This window comes from Musca autumnalis, unplaced genomic scaffold (assembly GCF_047663935.1).
Source record: "Musca autumnalis isolate F117 unplaced genomic scaffold, ASM4766393v1 scaffold_1, whole genome shotgun sequence".
Lineage (NCBI taxonomy): Eukaryota > Metazoa > Arthropoda > Insecta > Diptera > Muscidae > Musca > Musca autumnalis.
Window position 1 is genome coordinate 195,884,776 of NW_027411644.1, and position 25,484 is coordinate 195,910,259.

The window sequence follows — 25,484 nt, forward strand, 5'->3', positions numbered from 1 at the left end:
ATTTACCTCCCCCCTTTCCAATGGTGTACTCAAAAGCTTATTTTATTACACATGAAATACAGCGAGAGAGAACGTTTGAATTGAGAGAGGGAGAGTGAAACATGAACATGTGATACAAAGTAAGGAGATTTGTAATATAACGGAAAAAAGAGATCCTTAAGAGCAGAATAAACATTTCCAGTTTGTTTTTGTGTGAGAGATGAAAAAGAGACATGTGTTTTGTTGTACCATCTTCCCTTAAGCCTTAAGGGCATTTTCTCTTTCTATTTGGGGGTAATTTTGCAAATTATTGCCTGCCATGGAAGTCTTTTCCACGTTTTGTATCCTAAAGGAATTTTTGTCCTCATTTCAATGCAAGAAATTGCAAAAATATTAAAAACCATTTCTGTCCTTATGGACTCTCCCGATTTATGGACGTTTTGAAAAACCGTGCCTTTAAGAAGAGTAAAATTGCTGTAACATTAGTCATGTTTTTTGCGATGAAAGAAATTATTTGCTAATTTAGTGAAATATTGCAAAAATTGTATTGTATTTAAATATTGCTTCTTTTTAAAAAATATTTCACATATGTGAAAAGAATTACATGTTTTCCTTCCGATTTGGCGACAGTTTGCAGAATCTTGGTTTCCATTACTTCAAAATATTTCATTATTGGAACCATAGATAATTTTTTCTTGGAGAATATTTTTACTTAAATCGAAAACTGCCAAAAATGTGAAAGACATTCTTCTTATTTTATATTTTTCGTTTTCTTGTTTTTCTCAAAAATATTTCTCTTTGGATGTGAGGCATTTTCTTGTAAAATCCTGCCTACCCGGAGAATAGAACCGGAATATTATGCATTTATAGTTCGGCCAATGAGGAATTTTGTTTATTTTTAAAGCAAAAATCCAACATTGCTATCAAATGTTTACTTTGGATTGAATTTTTGCCTCAGTAATATTTGTCATATTCCAATTCCTCTAAAGGAAATTCCGTTATATATTAAGCCAACGATTTTGTTATATTCCCGTAATGTTATATTATGTTTTATTTTGCTCAGAGAAATGTATGTTATATAAGTAAAATACATATAGAAAGCATGTTGAAAACCGCCCTCAATTTGACCCACTTGGCGCCGAGAATTTTTTTTCGCTAGAAAACTTAAAATTATTTATGAAAATTATATTTTTGAGACTTTTTAAGCATTTTTTAACAAATAACTTTTTTCTCTAAAACATATAGTTTTCCTGCCAAACACTTTGAAGTGTTATATGCCAATCCCTTGGTTTTTGATTGAGAGAATACTCTTACTATATTCCTAACTTTATATGATCCAAACATTTATAATTAAATTTTTATCGCATATTTAAATTTTTCATCAATAGTCGAAAATTACAAAAAGGCGATTTTTTTGAATGGCTTGGATTTTAGGCCAATTTCGTGGAAATGCATGGAAAGAATGCATCAAATGAAACTTTGTAAGCGTGAAATGACAGATAAGAGACAATACTAAACAAAATCCAAAAAACCCCACAAAAATATTTTACACCAATTTTTCCAACCATTTTTGTGGCGTATATCTGCCAAAAATCATTTTTTATATTTTATTTAAATTTATTTGCTAATGTTAAAGGCGGGAAAGAATATAGTTTCGGATATCGCCACAAATCCTCATCAGTTTACTTAGTTGTTTGATATGAAACAAAAAACTCTTCCCAATTTTATTTTCTTTTTTGTTTTTGTTTTTGCAACAACTACAAAACATACAAAGTTATTAAAACGCTACTGAATAGGGTCTCTGCGCTCTAGACTTATAAATTCATTTGAATGAGAATTCACTAGGAGATAATTGTAAGAAGTGGAAGCTATTTTTCTCTCTCCCAAAAAAATTGGCCATTACTTATTTTATTGTCCATATTTTACGAATTATCGAGATTTTCGATATTAAAAGTACTAAAATCCGAAGTAAGCGGAATCTGGGGGCAGGGATTTTCGCTTCATAGGGGTATGCATTATTGCTTTGCCCACTGTGCCCTACACCACTACCGTGGGAAGTTTTGCTAAAGTCGAAATACGACGTTGAAATAATTCCCGAGAAATTTTCGGGTTTATTTGTATGAAAGGAGTGGTGACCATTCCTCACCAGAGAGCGAAAACTCTACCACACACAAAGTCCAATAATTGCTTACAAAATACTTTAAGTTTTAGGAAAGGGAAAAATTTGCAAATAACGTCAATTTTATTGAAATATGCAAATGGTTAAAATGATCATATTTTGTTTTAAAATAACTTTTTAAAGGTTTTTTATTAGTTTGTAACTTTTCACAAATATTTCTAATTCTTCTTATCTCTTTGAATGAATAAAATACTCCTATTAATTGGGGTTTTCTCTTTTGCAAAATATCATATTCCTATTTTCATTTCACATAGCCATGCTGGCTTCTGTTCTCTCTTATTCCAATCAAATACTCTTCAAAATAGTTGTAGAGCAAAAGAGTATTTTTGCTGACATCCTTTTTTAGGGAGCGCAAACTTCATGAAGTTGCAAAATCCTATTACATAATCATGAAAGTAGTTGGAAGTTTCAACTTTTTACATAACAATTTTCCGGAAGACCCTTCTTCCTTTACTTACACACAATTTTATAAAAAACAATTAATATTCAAAAAAAAAAAAAAATCAATAATAGTTGCTCTGTTCCAGAACCTGTAGAGTCTACTATTTTTGACATTATTACAATATTAATATGATGACCCATATTTTCATTTGCAAGTTGTTAGAAAACGAATGGATCTAACTAGGAAATCTCGGACTTAATGATACAATATTTTTTAAGTTCGATTAAGTTTAGCTTAATTCTACAATTTATCCACCATTTGTACTTTCCTTAAAACGCAAGAAATTAGATCAAATTCAAGATGAACTCAATAATTGTCCTAAATTTAATAAAGCTAGAATTTTTGCTTGGAAAATCAGACAAACAGAAACAATATTTTTTAGAGGAAAGATAGAATATTGAAGGTCCTACAAAAAATTAGAATGTTTGTAATATTTTTTTAGAAATGTTGGGGACGAATTCATGTTGAATTTCAACAAACAACTTTCGGTTTTGTTGTCGGGCACACTTATTCTGTTTCTCATTCCTACCCATTACCCATTCTATGCCTTGTAAAATTTTAAAGAAATAACCCTGTATTTTTCAACTTACCAGTAATGTAGAATGTAGTTTGTTTACATTACTTTGTAAGGGGTTATTTGGCTCATGTGGCTCCCAAATTTGTGCTGGGTAAGAGATGAGAAGCTTCTTTTGAATGAGGTTTCTAATGTTAATCCCATTAATTTGAGTGATTCATAAGATGGGATCTTTTTTTCATAGTTTTTAATTTTTGTTCATTTAATACATAAATCCTTTCGGCTCTCAGTTATTATGTTTAAAACTCTCTAGGAACGAACTAAGTTTTCTCTCTTTATTTATTTAAATAAAATTTTTATAAATAAAAACGTTCATAATATGCCCTATTTAATAATAATAATCCACAAACTATATGAAAATATTTACTTAAGAGAATAGTTTCCTAAAGTTGGCTTCGTCCGTCTTCTGTTCTCATTTTATTTCTATGTCCTCTATACAATTGTAAGCTCTCTACATATCCTTAAAGAAAAGCTTTAATATTGCTTTGAAAAGTAATGTGCTCTCACTTCTCTTAATGTGGACAGAATGAATGTAGTCAGCAACATATTTGTGTGTAACTAAAAACTGTCAAATTGTAATTGGTCAATATCGATTTTCCAGAATTGCCTTAAATTTAATCAAAACAAATTTTTTTTGGTTTAAATAGTTTGATTTTCCTTAAGGTTAAGTTCTGAAAGTCTTTAATTGAATTCTCCCTGTGTTTTAATAACAACTGGAACATTTTCTTTAAAAATTTTCCTCTCTAAAATGTTTATTTAATATATAAAATTCATAGATGAGTTTCTCTTTAAACATCAAAATATTAACATTTTCCCCATTTTTGCGTAAAAAATGTTTTTTTTTTTCAATAATTTATACGACATTTACGTTGTAAGAATGTTTAATTCAACAAAGAAAAGAATTTCATTTTTAAAAATTCAGTTTCCCTGTATTGTTCTCACAAATTTGCCCACCTATGATATAATTCAATTGATGTAGAATCAAAATTTCCTTTCACTAAAAGTTTCAGTCGTCCTATTTTTAATTCCAAATATACAAAAAGTAATCGGAATCGGGTTTTATTAGAATTTTCATTGAAAATACCTGTGACACATTTGTGTTTCAGGTCTCTCAATCCATGAGTTCATCCTGTAGTTGTTTGTATTTCATATTACTCAAAAACATGTCACGGCTCTGAGCTCTCTCTATATTCCTCTCTTAATAATTTTTATTAAAACAAAAAAAACAACATCACAAGAAGTTCTCAAATGTGATTAATTTCTTTCACCTCCAACATGAGAGATAAATGGAAATTCTTATTGGAATATGACTAAATCAGCCTATGCACGCGTCTTTACGAAAAAGTTAACTACAACTCTCTTTCCCATACAAAAATCCAAAATAGCATTCTCTTCTTGTGCACCATTGGACTAAATCAGGGGTGTTCTTCTTTGACACAGCGGTGCCGAAGTTTTTCGGCAATTTACACACATACGACCCGAATGCATAGAAAGAGCGTACGAAAAAGAGATAATGTTCTGATTTGTTTTTGTTTTGTAGCGTGCGTGCATAAAAACACACTAACACACAGTCATAAGTTGCCAATAGTTTGAATACATTCACATTTTGGGCTGTTCTCTTTTTGGTCACGTCTGGACTAAATGCCTCATTGAATATGATTTGGCATTCCTTTCTCAATCCATTTACTTCAATGGTGAGCAAAAAAGAGTATTTAAGGGAGAATTAAAATTTCACTTTTTTATATTTCATTACTTATATCAGCACTTTCAATCAAAAATTAATGTAAAATATAACTAAAAAAATTGCATAACCGTTGGATTGTTTATGGTTCAAAAAACTAAGAGTACATTTTTACAATTTGCATTGATTTACTTTCAATCAATTCTCTTTCGGTTTCTGTTGGAACAAAAATAAGTGCATATTTTTTATATAAATTGTTAAATTGTTAATCAGGGAATCGTTTTTGGGGATACTGAAGTGCAAAAAAGAAAGAAACGTCGAACAAAATTCCAAAAATCGTTCTCTCTTAATTTCTCTTAAAATATGTTTTTTTTTTCTCTTTCCTTTGAATAAACACCGTTTTGAGCAGCCATGCTATATTTTCATGTCTGGAATATTCTGCTCGAAATATGTCTTGCAATTTGTAAGACAAAAACTCTTTCTCTCTATTTTTTTGAAATGCGGTTTTCATTTTTGAGAGTTCTACGTTGCAAAGAGTGCTTTGTAACAAATCTCTCTGTAACGAACTGTGATAGTGGAACTTTTTCATATTGTAGCTGTTGGAAAACGACGATTTATTGCGTTATACAGAAAAAATAAGAATTTCTTTTTGTGTTTGTTAAAGAAAATCCTTTATAGAGAAGTCGATTCTTCACGAAAATAAAAAGATAACAATGTTAATTAAAATTAAATTATTATTATCATTATCCTATGAATTACTACTCACTCTTCTCTCAAAATTTAGTTAAATTTCAAACCCTTCTTTATTTTTCTTCTTCTTCAATGAAAATTGTTATACAATTTCAGCAACTTTGTAAAGTGTAAAGAGAATGTGTGTGAAAATTAAGTGTGGCAAAGGGAAAATTACTCTACAAATTGCTACACATTTCTTCCTTTTTGTCCTTTTCTTCTTCTTTTTCTCTTGGTCGTCTATGATTTTTGTGTATTGGTGCCTTTAAAAATTCGATTGCATAACATTTTATACAATTTTTTTCACATCCTCATTTCCAACAAAATTCCAGTATTATTATTTTTGCCAAGAGTTTCCTATAAAATTAAACGAACGAAATGAATGATCAGGTTAGTACGAAAAAAAATCTTTTTAATTTAATTTTGTTTTTTTCTTTACATTTTTATATTTTATAATAAATTATAAAATTATGTAATTATTTTTTATTTTATAAACATAAATGCTCAAATTTGTGCTTAAAAATTAACAAAAAGTACAGTTTGATTTATTTGAAAATTATTTGCTAAAAATTAAAATACAAATAAACAATTTTACTCTTTTATAAATAAGCAAAATTAGAAACTTGATGAAACAATTTCCCTGATACTGTATTCTTCCTTCATTTGTAATTTAAAATGTTTTCTTTCTTAATTGTGAATTAAAATGTTAACAAGAAAATATTATTCTTTTCGCATTTTCAAGAAAAAATAATTCAACCACAGCCTCAAACCTTATAAAATGACTGCTATTTTTTTGAAAAAGAAATTAAAAATTATTTTCTTAAAGGTTAATTAAAAATAAAATGTTAACAAGAAAATATTTAGCACTTTCATAAAAAAATAATTCAGACCCAGCCTTAAACGTCAAACAAATATTTGTGAGTTTTTTTTGTAAAAACTTTTAATAATTTTTTAGAACTTTATTATACACAAAATAAATTGTAATTTTTTTAATGCAACATTTGTTGCATTTTAAAATAATTTAAATTTTATTTATAATGTTGTAAATATGTTTTTTTTAATTATTATTTAAAATAAAAGTTGTAACAACATTAAATTATTTGATTATTATAATATAAAAATTTTAATCATATTAAAAAATGTTAATATTACAAAATAATAATAAAAAAATCTATTTATAGAAATTAATTAATTTTATTCTGCAACAACTTTTATTCTATATACTAATAATTATAAAAATAATAAATAATAATAATAATAATAATAATAATAAAAATAAAAATAATAATAATAATAGTAAAAATAAAAATAATACATACATATGTTCCCACAACATCCCTGAAGGGACATGGGAGGCTTCTCTCATTTCAATGAGTGCACGCCGATTCATATTGCCTCAATGATATGGGACCTACTTTTTATTGCCGAGTCCGAACGGCGTGTCCTAAGACTCCACTTGTAGAGAAGTTTTTCATGGCTTAAATACTCAGGAAATGTCGCCAGCCTTACTGAGGGGGAATTTTGCCACCGTTGAAAATTTGATGTTGCTTGGCCTGGGATTCGAACCACAGACCTTCTGAGTGCAATAATAAATAATAGTAAAAATAAAAATAATAATAGTAAAAATAAAAATAATAATAGTAAAAATAAAAATAATAGTAAAAATAAAAATAATAACAATAATAATACTAAAAATATTAATAATTAATAATAAAAAATATTTATAAAATTATAAACAAAATTTAAATAATTTTAAACTATAACAACTTTTGTCTTAAAAATAAAAATGCAAATGTGTATAAAAATTAAAAAAAATAGATAAATTTAAAATTTTTACAAAAAAATAAAGAAACATACTTTTTTATTTTATTTTACTACTTTTTTTTATTTATTTTTGTATGAAAATGTATATCATTAGTTTCCAACAAAATAAAAAATATTATTTTTTAACTATTTCTTTTTTCATTTGAAGTATTATAATATTAATAAATAATTAATTAATAAATTTTTAAAATATTTTAAAATAAATTGTTAATTTTTGAGACCAAAGTTGTCGCAATTTAAAAATATTTACATTTTATTTATAATGTTATAAATATGTTTTATTAATTATTAATATTTTTAGAATAAAAGTTGTAACAATATAAAATTATATTTTATTATAAATATTAATTGTTATTATTATTATTTACTGTTATTTATTATTCTAATATTATATTATAATAGCAATATTTTAAATACAATTTTATAATTTAAATTTTAAATTTTTATATTATTATTTTTTATATTATTTCTATTATTATTTTTAATTTTATAATATATATTATAAATATTAATTTTTATTATTATTTACTTTTATTTATTATTCTAATATTATATAATATTTGCAATAATTTAAATATTACAAATATTTTTATATTATTTCTATTATTATTTTTAATTTTATAATATATATTAATATTATAAATATAATTGTTTTAATATTTTAAAATACCATTTCTCTCTGTGTATATTTGATTATTTATTTGTCTGTATTTGTTTATAACAATCAACATAATTTTCTTGGTGTAATATTTCTTCTTGCAAACAAGAACAGAAAAATCCAGCAGTTTTGTTGTTGCCTTCACAATTTGCTTAATAAAACACGTGATGGCCGTTTTGACTTACTGATTACATTGAACTTAAGCAGCGAATTTTTGATGCTACTTCAAAGAGTCCCATGTCTCTTGGTGTCATTTACAAAGGGGGTTTTTTACATTTCTTTAAAATCGAATTTCTTGAAATACGATAAAACATGTAATTGCCGTTGCTGGCATTCAATTAATTTCATTATTTGTCATAAATTTATTTTAAACATTATTGGAAATTTTCTAACTACTGGAAATTTCTTGTGGTTAAGGTAAATACATTTTATATTTTCTACAAGAATGTGAAATTTAAATACAACATAATGTGTCAACACCATTTTAAATATATCGAAGAAGGCATGAGTGTTGAATTTTACTTAGATTTGAGTATATAAATGAAATTACGAATTTCTTTAAAAAATTTATTTTCACAATTTACCAAAGAAGTTGTAACAGTTCTCAATGGTACTGCAAATGAAATCAGCTTTAAGAACCAATGGAAGTTCCCTTGAATCTTTGAAGGATTTGTCAATTATTATAGCTCCTTTTTAGATAGCTGTCACTTCCCCCAGAATATTTGCCACATCCATGTGCATTTGATTCAATTTGTTCAATATTTTTTTTTCTAAAAAGCTTAACTCCATTACCCCTCTATTACCTTTCTTTATTTGTTTACAAATAAACTAGCAAACAAACTAACCCGATCATTAAACATTTGGGATTAGAGGCAAAGAAGAAAAAAAGTGTCAGAATCAAACCATGTGACTTGGTTTAAGCCGGTTTTTCTGTCTCATGTTTTATCACCATTTGTTATTCATGAGGGGGGTTTTTCTATTTGAACTGCAATCCAACAAATTATGGAGAAGTAGGAGGCGGTATGGAGATTACAGCTTAACAAATTAAAAAAAGCACACACAACAGCTTGTTTGGCGTTGTCTGCTGCTCAGTTACTCCACCATCTCCTCCTCCTTCGCCACCAATGAAGCCAACAACAATACAACTCAACCAGTTAGTCTATCTATGAATATTTAATGATTTCCAATAAAAAACAAAAACAACAACACCAAAATAAATGTTATTATATATATGAGACACTCCACAAGATTTGTTACTTTGTCTCGATTTTATTTCATTTCAATTCAATTTTTTTTATCAAATCTGTTTTTTAGTGTGATTGATAGTTTTCGATTACTTGGCGGCAGCTTAGCCCAAGCAGTTAGCATTTGTTTGTTAGCCATTTAATAATCAAACAGTTATGAGAAATGGGGGAGTTGTATATTTTGTATGGCATTGCTGTCGTCATTGTTGTGGCTTTGAGGACGACAGCAAAACTCAATAAAAAGTTGGTTTATTCTGGTTAAAAAACTGGTTAAAACTTGACTAGTAATCTCTGGCATGGGTATTGTATACGTTTGTTATGATTTTTTAAGTTTTTTTTTTTTTTTTTTGATAATGATTGTGATTTGTTTATGATATGATATGTTTCCAGGTTTTGTTTTCTTACTTTTCTTTTGGTTGAAGATTGTTCCCCTTCTTTTTTTTAAAATCAATAATTTGATTTTTGTTTTTTAAATTTCTCACAGAATTTTCTAGTCACCTGGCAGAGAGGGAGCTGTGACCAAGAATTCTCTTTATTTTTTGCTCTAAAGATAAGTTTTGTTAAGGAAGGTCATTGCTGGCTGTTTGGGGGATGATAAGAAATAGAGTAAAATTATTAGGCAAATACCCTACAGTAGGGCCAAATGGAAGGTAGATTCAATGAAAAGGAAAATATATACGAATCTGAGGAAGTCGTCCAAAGGACTCAGGGGCCTCTGTAACCAGTTCGCAGGGATTGCTAAAAGCTTTACATATGTAAGACTTGCGAGATGAGTGACTGGGCATCTGGCCGTCAAGGAATATTCAAAATGATCCCGAGAAAATTAAAAAAAATATTTTTCTTCAATGAAGTCTTGAAAAAAGTAAAAAAAAATAAATAAATCTGTCAATATGCAAAAATATTTGAACTAAAGAAGTTAATTAGCAGCATTTGTTAAAATCTATAAATATATATGAGTTAGGAGGTGAGTGACTGACTGAATGAGCAACTGATCATCAAATGACTTGAGATAAAATACCCAGCATTAAGAAAAAATATATACGAACACAAGGAAGTTGGCAAAATTACCTAGGGGCCTCAGGGACCTCAGAGACTAGTTGTCAGTTACTAAAATCTATACATATTTAAGACATTCGTAATGAGTGACTGAACAACTAAGCATCAAGTTCTGACTAAACGCCTGGCGCTAAAAACCGCGTCAAAAATTATAGTAAAGTTATTCGACAAATGTTCGACAGTTGGGCATAAGGAAAAATTGAATTTTTCAAATTTTTCCTTGTGCCAATTTAAGCATAGATATGTGAACTCAGGAACTAAAGAAGTTGATTCTCAGCAATTGTTAAAATATATAAATATATAAGAGTTACTTGGTAAGGGACTGAGCGATCAATTGATCCTCAATCAGACTAAATAGTTGGAGCTAAAGTGCCCAGCATTAAGAAAAAATATATACGAACATAAGGAATTTGGCAAAATTACCTAGGGACCTCAGGGACTAGTTGTCAGTTACTAAAATCTATACATATTTAAGACATCCGTAATGAGTGACTGAACAACTAAGCATCAAGTCCTGACTAAACGCCTGGCGCTAAAAACCGCATCATAAAGTATAGTAAAGGTATTCGACAAATGTTCGACAGTTAGGCATAAGGAAAAATAGAATTTTTCAAATTTTTTCCTTGTAACAATTTAAGCAAAAATATGTGAACTCAGGAACTAAAGGAGTTGATTTTCAGCCATTGTTAAAATATATAAATATATAAGAGTTACTTGGTAAGAGACTGAGCGATCAATCGATCCTCAACCAGACTAAATAGTTGAAGCTAAAATCCCCAGCATTAAGAAAAAGTATATACGATCATGAGGAAGTTGGCAAAATTACCTAGGGGCCTCAGGGACTAGTTGTCAGTTACTAAAATCTATATATATTTAAGACCTTCGTAATGAGTGACTGAACAACTAAGCATCAAGTCCTGACTAAACGCCTGGCGCCGGACAAGTTGCCCCCCTCAACTTGCGCGAATTCGGAAAGAGTTTCACTCGCGAGTACTCGGAGCTCTTATGATAGGGTTTCTAGCCATATAAGATATAATAGATCTAAGGAGTTTATTATCTTGATGATTGTCTTACGGTACCTTATTGGTCTCCTATAAGTAGAAATATACATAAGTTCTCATTCGTCTTCTTTCCTAAAAGATCTCCTTGGTGCCCATTCTATCCATTCTATACAATACATTTGCCTTTTAATAATAGAATACTTCGCTGCTAAATATTGCATACTTTTATGTGTATGTGTATATAACTATAAATAGAGTGAAGTTGGCTGCAGCTTAGGGTGAAGTAGGCTGCATAAAATAGTGAAGTTGGCTGCAAGTTAGGGTGATGTTGCCTGCAGATAATTATAAATACATGTGTGCTTATACACCTTCCTCTCTGCCTTTCCCATAAACAAATCTATTTAACTACCACTAACTTTAAAAACTAGTCTTGCATTTTGTTATTATTCCATTAGTTTTTGTAAAATAGATTTCAAGATAAATTTACAACATGGTAAATTCTCGATTCAGCTCAGGACTTTTATAATGACCACAATAGTCAATTTGTAGAAGAAATATGTTATAGAGTATTTCCTAGGATTCTATAAAACAATACATTTGTCTTTTAATAATAGAATAGGCTGCATATAAGCGTGCTACAAATTTGGGTGAAGTTGGCCGCAGCTTAGGGTGAAGTTTCCTGTACATAATTATAAATATGTGATTATTCCCATATTATTATTATTATTATTCCCATAGATAAATCAAATCTATTTAACTATCACTAACAGCAAAAGCTAGTTTCGCATTTTATTATTTCATTAGTTTTAAAGTGAAGTTGGCCGCAAATTAGTGCAACTTTAGCTGCAGATTAGAGTGAAGTTGGTTGTAGATATGATGTTAACTACACGAAGTTGGGGCTGCAGTTAAAAACAATTGGCTTGACCTTGTAGTTCTTTTTCCTTTTGCATTTTGTTATTATTCCATTAGTTTTTGTGAAATAGATTTCAATATAAATTTACAACAACAAGATAAATTCTCGATTCAGCCCAGGACTTTTATAATGACCACAATAGTCAATTTGTAAAAGAAAGATGTTTGTTGCTAATTAGAGTGAAGTTGGCCGCAAATTAGAGTGAAGTTGGCTGCAGATTAGAGTGAAGTTAGCTGTAGATATGATATTAACTACACAAAGTTGGCTGCAGTTAGAAACAATTGGCTTGATCTTGTAGTTCTTTTTCCTTTTGCATTTTTTATAATTTCATTAGTTTTTGTCAAATAGATTTCAATATAAATTTAAATTTCAATAATATAAATTTACAACAACAAGGTAAATTCTCGATTCAGTCCAGGACTTTTATAATGACCACAATTGTCAATTTCAAAAAGAAAGATGTTATAGAGTAGTCCCTAACTAAATGTTTGCTGCTGATTAGAGTGAAGTTGGCCGCAGATTAGACTGAAGTTGGCTGTGGATGTGATGTTAACTACACGAAGTTGGCTGCAGTTAGAAATAATTGGTTTGATCTTGTAGTTCGTTTTCCTTTTGCAATTAGTACTTCTCAAAAAAAGGAAACATCAATTTGCCTCAGTTTAATATTGGAACACATGACAATCACATATGTAAATGTTTCGATTCAAATAAATCAAAACAACAATAACAATTCTAGTCACTTGACCGCCACAAAAATAAAAGTGAATTAAATCAAAGTGAGTGTGAAGTCATCAGAAAAAATGGTGACATTGTTTCTGCTTCCGATCTAACGTAACGTAATTGAAAATAGTCCAACAATTAGATTGTTTTGATTAGAATGGGAATATCCATTCATGCCTATCTATCAGTTTACTATATGTATACTGATCAACATATAGACATTTGATTTTAAATGTTTGTATTATAAACAAATAATTGTAGTTGTTGATTTTTTTGCATTTTCTTCCCTCTTTTTCTGTGCGCTTCTAATTTATTTTTATTTAAATGTATTCTACACTTTTCACTTTAGTATTGAAAACTAAAGTGTATTTTTCGTTTTTTCTCTATAATAGAAAACCGGCAGCCGCTGCTGCCAATATTATTTGACGTAACGACGAAAACTAATTTGTACAAAGGCTATTGTTCTTTAGTGGGGCGGCGGCATTGTCATATATATTTTTATTTTTATATATTCTTACAAAAATTATTGTTGTATTAGTGGAAGAAACATCATCAATTGCTGTCTCTGGTGTTGATTTGACAACAAACGTTTTCTGCTTTTGACCTGCCTAACCGCCGCATGGCTACAACGGCTAGTTCTGTCTAGGCGACAATCTACATATCTTATCAATTGATTTTTAGATTCTGTGTAGTCTCCTAGAAACAAATTGGAAAATATGCTTTTGTAATTTTGAAAAATATCACTTTAACTAGATTTATTTTGAAAAATGTACATACATATATAATTTTTAATTCGATATGACCGTTAGCACGGTTACGCTATAGCTTTTTGCCGGGTTAACCCACTTCATGAAGATTTATTTGACGTTTGCGCTATGGAATTGACATTTGAAACACAAACCCAATCCGATTAAGTGTAACCGGGGTATTAGATTCATTTTGAATAATCATTATTATCATTTCTTCAAAATCCTTTGGAAAATTTTGGTGTGGATGTTATTAAACTCGATTTTTAATCTTCTCCATGTTTTGACAGGTTTCACTAAACAGTTTTGGACTTAATATTATCTATTATTGGGAAAATAAATTCACTTTCCATGGTGGTTTTGAATTGATGGAAACGTCTATTATTTCCTCAACAAAGTATGAAACCAAACTGTTAATTATTTCCTAATTATTATTTATAAAAAATAAATTGTTAACATGTGTTTCATGTTTTTTTTTTTTTAATAAAAAGAAATATGGTAATTATCAAATTTGGTCCTTCAAAAAAAAAAAAAAAAAAAAAAAAAAAAACTTAAAAGCAAAAAAAAAAATAATTTTAAACTGACCATTAAAATATGTACAAAAATGTTCTTTCATAGACAACGTTGGACATGTCGTCCCCAAAATCACAAAAAAATTTCCATTGAATACAAAATTAATGACAGACAATATGTACCCAGTCAGTACCCAACAGACAAAATCAGCTTCAATATTGTTCCAGGCGTTGGGGGAGGGGGGGGGGGGGGGGGGAGGGGGGGGCTGATGTTTGTGAAGCACACACCAAAAAGACCTTTTAAACACGTTTTATTTCACTTGGTGTTGTTGTTACAACAGCCTAACCTCAGCGCCGCCTCTTGACTACCGTTTTAGTAATAAATAAATGAATGTTGTGAATGCGGGTAGAATTTATTAACACAGACACAATCTTAAACGCAGCAACAAAAAGCTAAATATAATTAAATAACTGTTAAATGTTTAAATTAAACCAACAAAAAATGAAACAAAACGAAAAAATGTCCAAACGTTTGCATCGATGGAAATGCTTGCGCCATTCATGGACGGATTCAACACTGACGACTGGCAGGCAACAACAGCCAGCCAGCCAGCACCCATATCTGCTGCTGTTTAGAATTCAAACAAATATTCATTCCAAAATGTTTCAATGTTGAACTTGAAAATCAATTTACAAAGTCGAGAGAACATAACGAGAACAACAATTTTCGCTACTATAACGTAATTGTGTTTTTTACTTATACATAGCAACAACAACAACAAGAATAAACAAAAAAATCCCATACAAATCATTTGTGTTTTTTGTTTGTTTGTTGAAATTTGCTGAAATACAAATTTATGAAATTTGGTTTTGGAGATTTATTTGAATGTCTAACTATGGGAAAGCAAATCTATATAAATCACACTAACTTTAAAAAATATGTCTAGTACTTTATTATTATTCAATGAAGTTTTCAAGATAAATTTAGAACAATAAGGTATAGTTCCGATCAACCCTAGACCTTTTAAAATTACCAGAATTGTCAATTTGTAAAAGAAAGGTGTTAAAAAGTATTCCCAATGCTTTTTATTATGTTTGTTTCTAATTAGAGTGAAGTTGGCTGCAAATTAGAGTGAAGTTGGATGCAAATAATTAACTAAATATTTCTACAACTTCTTCCCTGCATTTTCTGCAAGTAAACATATTTAAAAAGACCAGCATTGTCAATTTGTGAAAGAAATATGTTAAAGAGCACAGAGCCAACGCTTTTTATTATGTTTGTATCTAATAAAAGTGAAGTTGGCTGCAGCTTAGCCTGAAGTTGGCTGAAAATAATGAAATAAATATTTATACACCTTCTTCTTTACCGTTCCCGCAAATAAATCTATTTAAAATTACAAGAATTGTCAATTTGTAAAAAAAAATATGTTAAAGAGCATCGCCAATGCTTTTAGTTAGGCTTATTGCTAATTAAAGTGAAGTTGGCTGCATATTAGGGTGAAGTTGCAAATAAATAACTGGATATTTTTACAACTTCTTCTCTGCATTTTTCGCAAGGTGTAATTTCTATTTAAAATTACCAAAATTGTCAATTTGTAAAAGAAATATGTTAAAGAGTATCCTCAATGCTTTTAATTGTCTTTGTTGCTAATTAGAGTGAAGTTGGCCGCAGTTTAGGGTGAAGTTGGCTGCAGCTTACGCTGAAGTTGGCTGCAAATAATGAAATAAACATTTATACGCCTTCTTTTTTGCCGCAGACCTATCTTTGTTTCCACAGTACTTTGTATAGGGACCAAAGGCCTTCTTCTTTGCCTTTCTCGTAGACAAATCTATTTAACCACCAATCACTTCAAAACTCAGTCTTGCATTTTATTATTAAATTATGATTTTATAAAATAGATTTCAGGAAAAATTTACAACATTAAGCTATAGCCTCGATCCAGTCCAAGCCTTTTATAGTGACCATAATTGTCAATTTGTAGGCCCAAGAAGTAGAAGAGTATTCCCTATGCTTTTAGTTATGTTTGCTGCGAATTAGAATGAAGTTGGCCGCAGACCGATCTTTGTTTCCATAGTACTTTGTATGGGGACCAAAGGCCTTCTTTGACTTTCCCGTAGACAAATCTATTTAACCAGCAATCACTTCAAAACTCAGTCTTTCATGTTATTATTATTATTCAATTAAGATTTTATAAAATCGATTTCAGGACAAATTTACAACATTAAGCTATAGTCTCGATCCAGTCGAGGCCTTTTATAGTGACCACAATTGTCAATTTATAGGCCCAAGAAATAGAAGAGTATTCCCTATGCTTTTAGTTATGTTTGCTGTTAATTACAGTGAAGTTGGCCGCAGACCGATCTTTGTTTCCATAGTACTTTGTATGGGGGCCAAAGGCGAATTTTCAGAAAATCGCTCTACCGGCCACAATTATTTTTCAATCGATAAAAAAATTAACAGTTCATTATTATGACTAAAAAGAATCCTAAAAAATTTATGAAAATTTGACGTTATCCGATCGCCATTAAATTTCATATATAAGGTTTTTTGGTCACTCTATAAAATATATATAGCTTGTTCTTGCCAATTTATCTTTAAATCTATTTTATTCTATCTTACAAAAACTTGTTTAAAAAAAAATCTGCTGATTTGATAATTAAGATCCTTCAGGTGTTTCCTGCTAAAAAAGCACCCTTCAATTTCCTTCCAAGCTTCCTTATATGGTTTCAATTAAGGGAAATCTCTTTTCTAAGTTTAAGCATGACTAAGCTGACCACACGATTTGCTCAAAATGACGTTACCTCCTCCCAAACAATTATGTGTTTTTTTTACTCATACAAAAAATTATTATAAACTAATAATACCATAATTAATCATTTTTTATATACATACATATGTATATAACAGACGAACCGCAATTTCGAAATTGAAGCATTTCTTTATTATAAAACCGTAAAAGAAAATATTATCTCTCTCTTTTTGAGGTAGTGTTAATGTTCTACGACGTCATTGTCATTGAGACCAGACATTGTCTTCGTAATAAATATTCCAAATCCAAATGAAAATAATCAACAAAAATCCAGTCAAAACAGCAACAGTAGGCAAACAAAGCAAAGTCGCGGCGCATTTCTAGACTGACACACTGACTGACGTTGCTTCTTTTTTTTTGTATACCACATAATTATAAATCATTTATCACAATTAATGTTCTTGGAATTATATTCCATATACATATATCAGAATATATACATACATTTGTATATATTGCATGTATGTGATTTCGAAATTTAATCAAGAAATATTTTTGTGTATAGAAATGCCCAAGCTCAAACTCGTGTAAGTACGTAGAGGTAAATATAAATATGTGGCGGCGGGTAATTGCGGTATTTACTTTCATATTAAAAAAAAAAATAATGAATCATTTATTTAATTTTAAGCTAGTGACAAACTGATTCTAAAGTCTATTTTCTGTGAAGAATGTGGATTTGTGGCGTTAAAAGTTACAAAATGTTTTATATAGAAAATAAACTCGAGCAAATACCCGCTCTATGAGAAATTGCATTGTTCTTGAATTAATAATTGCATTAAAATTTTATTTTTGATTTATTGTTTAAAGTAAATCTCAGCAATGTTGTTATTAATCATGTGGTTGGTTTTTCCATTCAGACTTGACCTATTTTAAGCTACTACTATTTTCTTCCTCAGAATATGATTGCTCCAAAAAAATTCTCTGTATTATGTTCTTTGTATTATTCAGCTTCAAATATGGTCAAATTTAAGGGGTTATGGAAAAGGAAAGTTTTAAACTCTGTGGAATCTATAATATTGGTAAATCTATTTATATAAGAAAGTTAGGCAATGAGAGACTGATTTAGAAATCGAACCCGAACAATCAGTGTTAATAATCAGTAAATCAATTGTCTATATAGTCTATAGTGACAGGCTGTACCTATAATCTGGGATGGGAGTTTTTATAGAATTCACGACTTCTCGATTCATATTAGCTCCATTATAATGGGATCAACTTTTTATCGCCGACTCCGAACGGCGATCGCAACCGGAAATCAGTTTTTACTCTGTGGAATCAATTATATTGGTAAAACAATTGTCTATAATAATGTTTGTGTGAAGTTGGCTGCAAATTAGGGTGAAGTTGGTTGCAAATAAATAACTAGATATTTTTACAACTTCTTCTCTGCATTTCCCGCAAGTAAATCTATTTAAAATGTCTAAGAAACTGAGTATTTTTGTCACCTTTTAAAATTTAATATTGTCTAAATCGCAACCGGACAATCAGTTTTTACTTTGTGGAATCAATTATATTGGTAAAACAATTGTCTATAATAATGTTTGTTTCTAATTAGAGTGAAATTGGCTGCAAATTAGGGTGAAGTTGGCTGCAATTAATTAACTGGATATTTTTACAACTTCTTCTCTGCATTTTCCTCAAGTAAATCTATTTAAAATTACCAGAATTGTCAATTTGTAAATGCTTTTAGTTATGTTAGTTGCTAATTTGAGTGAAGTTGGCCGCAGTTTAGGGTGAAGTTGGCTGAAGTTGGCTGCAAATAATTAAATAAATTTCTATACACCTTCTACTTTGCTTTTCCCATAGACAAATCTATTTAACCACCAATCACTTCAAAACTCAGTCTTGCATTTTATAATTATTCAATCAAGATTTTATAAAATCGATTTCAGGACAAATTTACAACATTAAGCTATAGTCTCGATCCAGTCCAGACATTTTATAGTGACCACAATTGTCAATTTGTAGGCCCAAGAAGTAAAAGAGTATTCCCTATGCTTTTTTGTCACCTTTTAAAATGTAATATTGTCGGAATCGCAACCAGACAATCACTTTTTTATGTGGAATCAATTATATTGGTAAAACAATTGTCTCCAGAAGGAAGTTAGATATTGAGTGACTGGGTGACCCGTGTGATAAGCCTGTATGTAGAATAAAGACGCCAGTTTGTTTTATTGAATTCATGACTTCTTTCATGTCAATGAGTGCACCTCGTTTCACATAAGCTCAAATATATGGAACCTCATTTTTATCACCGAGTCCGAAAGGCATGTCTTAAACCGCGGAGGGATTTTTTTTGCCATAATTGAAAATAATTTTGAAAATAATATGGGAATATATGCAAAAATAAGATAAATTATATATTCTATTTTCAAAACACATTTTGATCCCATCAATTTTTTGTTTCATCACGATCCGACTTTTTCAATTAAACTTTTAAAAAGGATGTACAAATTCCGATTTTTTTCAATTAAACTTTTAAAAAGGATGTACAAATTCGATATCGGCTTATAACGCCATCTAAATTTCAAATTCATTGTTAATAATGATCGAATATTGGTTAGAGTCTACTTTTAGGCGAAGACTACTATTAGGCGGAATCATGGTGCAAGAAAGAAGGTGATACAACATTTTTTTTAATCAAAAATAAATAAGAAATATTTCGCTTCTGTAAAGAATATTTGTGTGCAGAATCTTTATTTAAGCTTCGCGAAAAATATTTTACGGTTTTCTTTCGCCTTTTGGGGATATTTCGCGCAAAAAATTTTGACGGCAAATGAAGACTACGGCCAGAATTCGTCTTTTGGATCACCTTATTAAATTCGCATTGGGCGGAATATTTAAAAATGCTTGCTTTTAGGACAGTAACTGAAATAAGATCTCAAATTTATTGCCTTAAATTGGAATTAGAAGATTCAAAGTTATTTACACCGAACTGTTTTTCTCCCAAAATTTTTTTCCGTGGCAATTTGTGTTGCTACTTACTGCAGGGTTAACCTGTAGCCTGCGTTCTTCTTCTATTCAGTAGCCTAACGACACTCCCGCAAGTAACCTAGATGTGTTGGTACCCTAGTGAAGGGATTTGTCGGCAGTATAAAAGGAGTTGAGCATTATTTAGCAGATTCCATTCATCATGTTTGCCAAAGAATGAACCTCTGATAAAAGTCTCTTGGCTAATTTTCTCCTGAAAATTTTCCTGGCATTTTGTACTGCTACTGATCTCAGGGTTAACCTGTACGCTGCGTTCTACTTCTATTCAGTAGGCTTTTAGTCTATGACTTATTGTATGACCGCATCAAATTTTTTAATTTTTTTCATCATTATTTACCAGATTATTTTAATTTTTTACAAGTACAGAAAAGTCCAAAATCTACTTGTAATGCCATCTATATTTCAAATTAATGGTGATCGATTAATGTAAAGGCTCCTAATATCAGCCTACTTTTAGGCGGATTATTTAAAAGTGTATGTTTTAAAGGTAGAAATTGAAGCTAGATCCCAACGGCATTGCTTTAAAGAAGGATTGGAAGTGATGGCTTATTTTATAATTTTTATAAGTTGCTCAAAAAAACACAACTTTTAAATAAACACATACATATATAAATAAAGTACATATTTTTCTTCTTTAAAAATTTCAATAAATTCGTTTAAACTTTTAAGTTAGAGGTCAAAAAGGGGATAATTTGCATGTAGTATTTTTGTAGATCGTTTAAGATTCAATATCTGCAAGGTGTATAAATACATGTGTATTTATAATTATCTGCAGGCAACTTCACACTAATCTGCAGCCAACTTCACACTAATCTGCAGCCAACTTCATCATTATGTGCAGCCGACTTCTCCATTATGTGCAGCCAACTTCACCCTAAGCTGCGGCCAACTTCACACTAATTAGCAGCAGACATTACTAAATGCATAGGTAATAATTTTTTGCCTCGGTTGACCCTCACATGTTGCGGATTACGTGTATAAAAATTGTCCACAAAAAAATTAAAATGCTTAGGAAATGAGAATAATTTCTAAAACCGAAGTATTTCCCATAAACACCCCCAATGGCACAAGGGAAGCCTTTTCTCATATAAATATGTGATCCCATGATGTTCATAAATGATGTCACACAATTTTCAATGCCATCATCTATTTTTGCAATGACGTCAAAGACAAGAAAGCAACCAAGAAAGTATACAAAATGTAATTCTTTCATTTTCTTTTTCTGTCTTTGTTTTCTTTGGCCGGCGGCGGCGACTGTTCTAATTTTAAGAAAATCATAAATTTCTTACATTGCCAAAACGAAAAAAAAATAGAAAATTGAAACAAAAATAAAAAAAGGAAAATTTTTGGATGACATTCAGAAATTGCTGCTATATTTGTTTGTCATTTTCATAAATAGCGCAAAAAAAAATATTTAAAATGGGGCCTAATATTTTCTTAAGTTTATATTTCAAAAATGTCAGCTGATTGGCATTAAAATTGGAAGAAATACAACAATTTTTGTAATTAAGTTTTTTCTGGAATTTTCCCTTATTATACAAAACAAAAAACTCAGTTTGAGCAATTATTAAAATATTCGAAAAAAATCACGTAAAATTCTATAAATCTTTACACGTTTGGCTATTCATCATTATGAATAAAAGTAGCAGTAGAAAAAATATGAAAAAATGCGCAATAAATATGTACCACAATTTCTAATGTACACGACACGTGGTTGGATAAGTAGCAAAATTAAAAAAAAACAAAACCTCATTGCTCTTTGCATAATGACTATGTTCTTATTTGTTTTTTTTTTTTATTATAACAAAATATTGTTGATTTTAAGTTTCTATATAATGTTATGGTTGTTGTTATTTTATCTATAAAAACGAATAAAAAAAGATACGAAACAAATTGTTCAAGGTTTTGAAAACAAAATGTACGCGCCGCATAATAACTCTAATTATAGCCAATGGAAAGGTGGCACACGCCGCCGTCATACGTCTTGCAATCAAATTAATTTTTTTTTTTAATGAAAAATAAAGTTACTTATATTTTGTAGTTTGCTTTATTTGTTATTGATTTTTAAATACTACCGTTAATTGTTTAAAAATAGCTTAAATCAATAAGAAAAAATATATATTTAAAGTTTAATTTAAAATTTAGCATTTATTTGTGAAAAAGTTATGTAAATTAATGGGCCTATTGATAAATGGAAAACCTCCAATAACTTGGAATTTTTATTTATTGTAATAAGGTGTGAAATTTCGTTTTGAGGAGTTTCGTGATGCTTATTTTTTGGCTTGTTTTTTTGGTTTTGAATAATAATCTTAAAGTAGATTATTCAAAACCAAAAAAAAAAAAAAAAAAAATAAAACAAAAATTATTGTCATTGCTGGGGCCAATTCTGTAATTTTTAACAACTTTACTCATTGCTTATTTTACAACAATTTCTTTTGTTTGTTTTGTAGTGGTTACAAAAACAAATGCAATTTTAACAATTTTTTAATCGATAAAAGTTACAGAATTCCTATATTCCTATTCCTGTTGTAATCCCCTAAAAATAAAATTCTGAATTTGGCGGAAGTAAAAAATTTGCTATTTACTTTCCATTCTTATCTCCACATAGATCACGCTACACCACATATCTAAATTATTTTGTCTAAATATTAAATAATTTCTATTATCTCAGACAAGCTGGCTAGCAGAAACAATACAAAAGAAAATAAAATTCTAAACACATACAATTTCATAAGAGTAATTTTGGATATTATTTTTTTAAGAAATATTGTAAACAGTTTTAACTCTATTAAATTTTGGCCAGCAACAAACATTTTCTTATAAAAAAACAAAACCGAAAAAACTTTATTATGTTTATTTCACTCATTGTTTATGTTATAAATTTTCAAGTATTCCCTCTCTAATGATATTGGAAATTAAAGTCATGTTTACACAAGTGCGATCTGCCCCCTGGCTATATTTATTATAATGAAAAAGCATAAGAAGAAGCAGAAAGCCAAATATTTGCATGTTTTCTTTTGTTATTAGAATAAAATGAACAGACATTTGTTTAGAACCAAAAATTCTAAATAATATTTAAAGTGTATTGTTGTATAACCTGAATTTCGGCAAAGAAAAACAAAATTGTCATTCAGACAATGTCTCGCAGCCGCCAACCATATGCATATATGTATACATACATACATATGTATGTCGATCGGTCTATGCTAAATATGTACGTACATAACTTATGCCGTCTGAAGAGTCTATCTATGCTGACGTAGTGTTATTACCAAGCAGTTTTTTTCTATATTTCTTTCGAGACGAAACATACGCATGCCAAAAAACAATGTATACTGCCTTACCTTGTTATTGTTTTTGTCATAAGTTGTGAGATTAAATATTCATACACCCCAATCACGAAAATAAAATACTTTTGGTCTATATTTTCAATATTATACAAAATTTTTTATAAATTCTATTGTCTGTCATAAAAAAACGTGATAAACACCAAACTTGTCTGCAGGGGGTTCCAATAAACAAAAAATTCCTGTTTTAATATTCCACCAAAATATTGAAACAACTTTGTTACGATATTTCTCAAGAAAACATGCATTGTCATTAATTAGTTTTAATCAATCTTTTTTTCAGTTTAAAATTTAATTAATAGGTCTACTTTGCTTAAACGTTATTAATAAATGTGTTTATTTTTTTGCTTAATCTTTAACTAATTAACGGTAGATTAAATGGCGGCGAATAAATAATAATAAAACCAGTTTTGTTTTAGAAAAAAAAAACAAGTTAATTAATAGAATATTTTTCATGATAAATAAAACAAAAAATACATGGTTAATTAATAATCTTTCAAAACGTGTAGGGTTCGTAAGAATGATAAATACAGGCGGGACGAACATTTTATACCCTCCACCATAACTTATATCTAAAGATTTCAGCAATGTCGTTTGGATAATGGACAAAAACCTTCAATCCCCAAAATCAAAAGGTATCCTTCTATTCTATTTAATTCCATTTTGAATGAAACAAATCATTGTCTACAACGCCATCTAAATTTCAAATTGATTATTAATAATGATCGATTGGTGTGTTAAGAATCTGCTTTTAGGTGATGCCTACTTTTAGGCGGATTAAAGTCCTTCAAAAGGAGGGTTCTCATTATAAGGGTAATGACAAAAATCTTCATTAAATATAGTACATTTTCCCTTCCAAGTAAACAAATATATAAATCATTTGCATAAATATAAGGTATTTATTTGAAGCATTAGTATACTATTCGTTTCGTAATTTAAAAAATCCAATGTGTGTCTATAACGCCATCTAAATTTCAAATGGATTATTAATAATGATCGATTGGTATGTTAAGAGTCTACCTTTAGGTGATGCCTACTTTTAGGCGAAATATTTAAAAATACATGTTTTTAGGATACAAACTGAAACTAGATCGCAAATGTATTGCTTTACAGTGGAATTAGAAGATTCAAAGCTTTTTATTCCTAATCACACTAGATTCTCTTTATCATCCTTGCCGAATAATGTGCCGCTGATAAAATTCTTCCAGACATTTTTTGCTTTTTTTTGTATTAATTGAACAAATAAATAAAATTCTTTTACCTGCTTTTCTCCAGATATTTTTTTCCCAGGGACTTTGTGTTGATACTTACAGCAGGGTTAACCTATATTCTGCGTTCTTCTTCTATTTAATAAACTTACGACACTCCTGCTAGTACCCTAGATGTGTTGGTACCCTAGTGAAGGGATTTGTCGGCAGTATAAAATGAGTTGAGCATTATTTACCAGATTCCATTCATCATGTTTGCCAAAGAATGAACCTCTGATAAAAGTCTCTTGGCTAATTTTCTCCCCAAAAATTTCCTGGCATTTTGTACTGCTACTGACCACAGGGTTAACATGTATGCTGCGTTCTTCTTCTATGCAGTAGGCTTTTAGTATATTACTTAGTGTATGACGGTATCAAAATTTTTTAATTTTTATTTTTTCATCATTATTTACAAGATTATTTTATATTTTATAAAGTACAGAGTCCAAAATCTACTTATATTGCCATCTATATTTCAAATTAATTGTGATCGATTAGTGTAAAGGCTCATAATATTAGCCTACTTTTAGGTGGATTATTTAAAAATGCATGTTTTAAAGGTAGAAATTGAAGCTAGATCCCAAACGCATTGATTTAAAGAAGGATTATTTAGTAAACTTACGACAATCCTGCCAGTACCCTAGTATAGGCATTTTTTGCAGTATAAAGAGAGATAAACATTATTTTCCAGATGCCATTCATCAAGATTGCCAAAGAATAGGCTTCTGAAAAAATTCTTTTGGCTGCGTTTCTCCCAATATTTTCTGCCTTCTTCAATTCGCTATTCATAGACACTGCCGCTAGAACCATAGAGATGGTTGGTTGGTATCC

General features: G+C 29.5%; 1 protein-coding gene across 37 annotated transcripts in view; it reads left to right on the top strand.

Annotated features, from left to right (window-relative positions):
* The window catches only part of Atpalpha (sodium/potassium-transporting ATPase subunit alpha), a 208,530-nt gene that overhangs the window by 145,317 nt on the left and 37,729 nt on the right, over positions 1 to 25,484 (top strand). For 8 of the 37 annotated variants that reach the window (XM_073959597.1, XM_073959593.1, XM_073959594.1 and 5 more), the window contains one exon: positions 5,917 to 5,974. The exons of the other annotated variants lie outside the window; for them this stretch is intronic. In XM_073959597.1, the coding sequence (XP_073815698.1) occupies positions 5,963 to 5,974 (12 nt within the window). In that variant the 5' untranslated portion in view covers positions 5,917 to 5,962. The remainder of the gene's footprint in view (positions 1 to 5,916; positions 5,975 to 25,484) is intronic. 37 annotated transcript variants of the gene reach the window in all.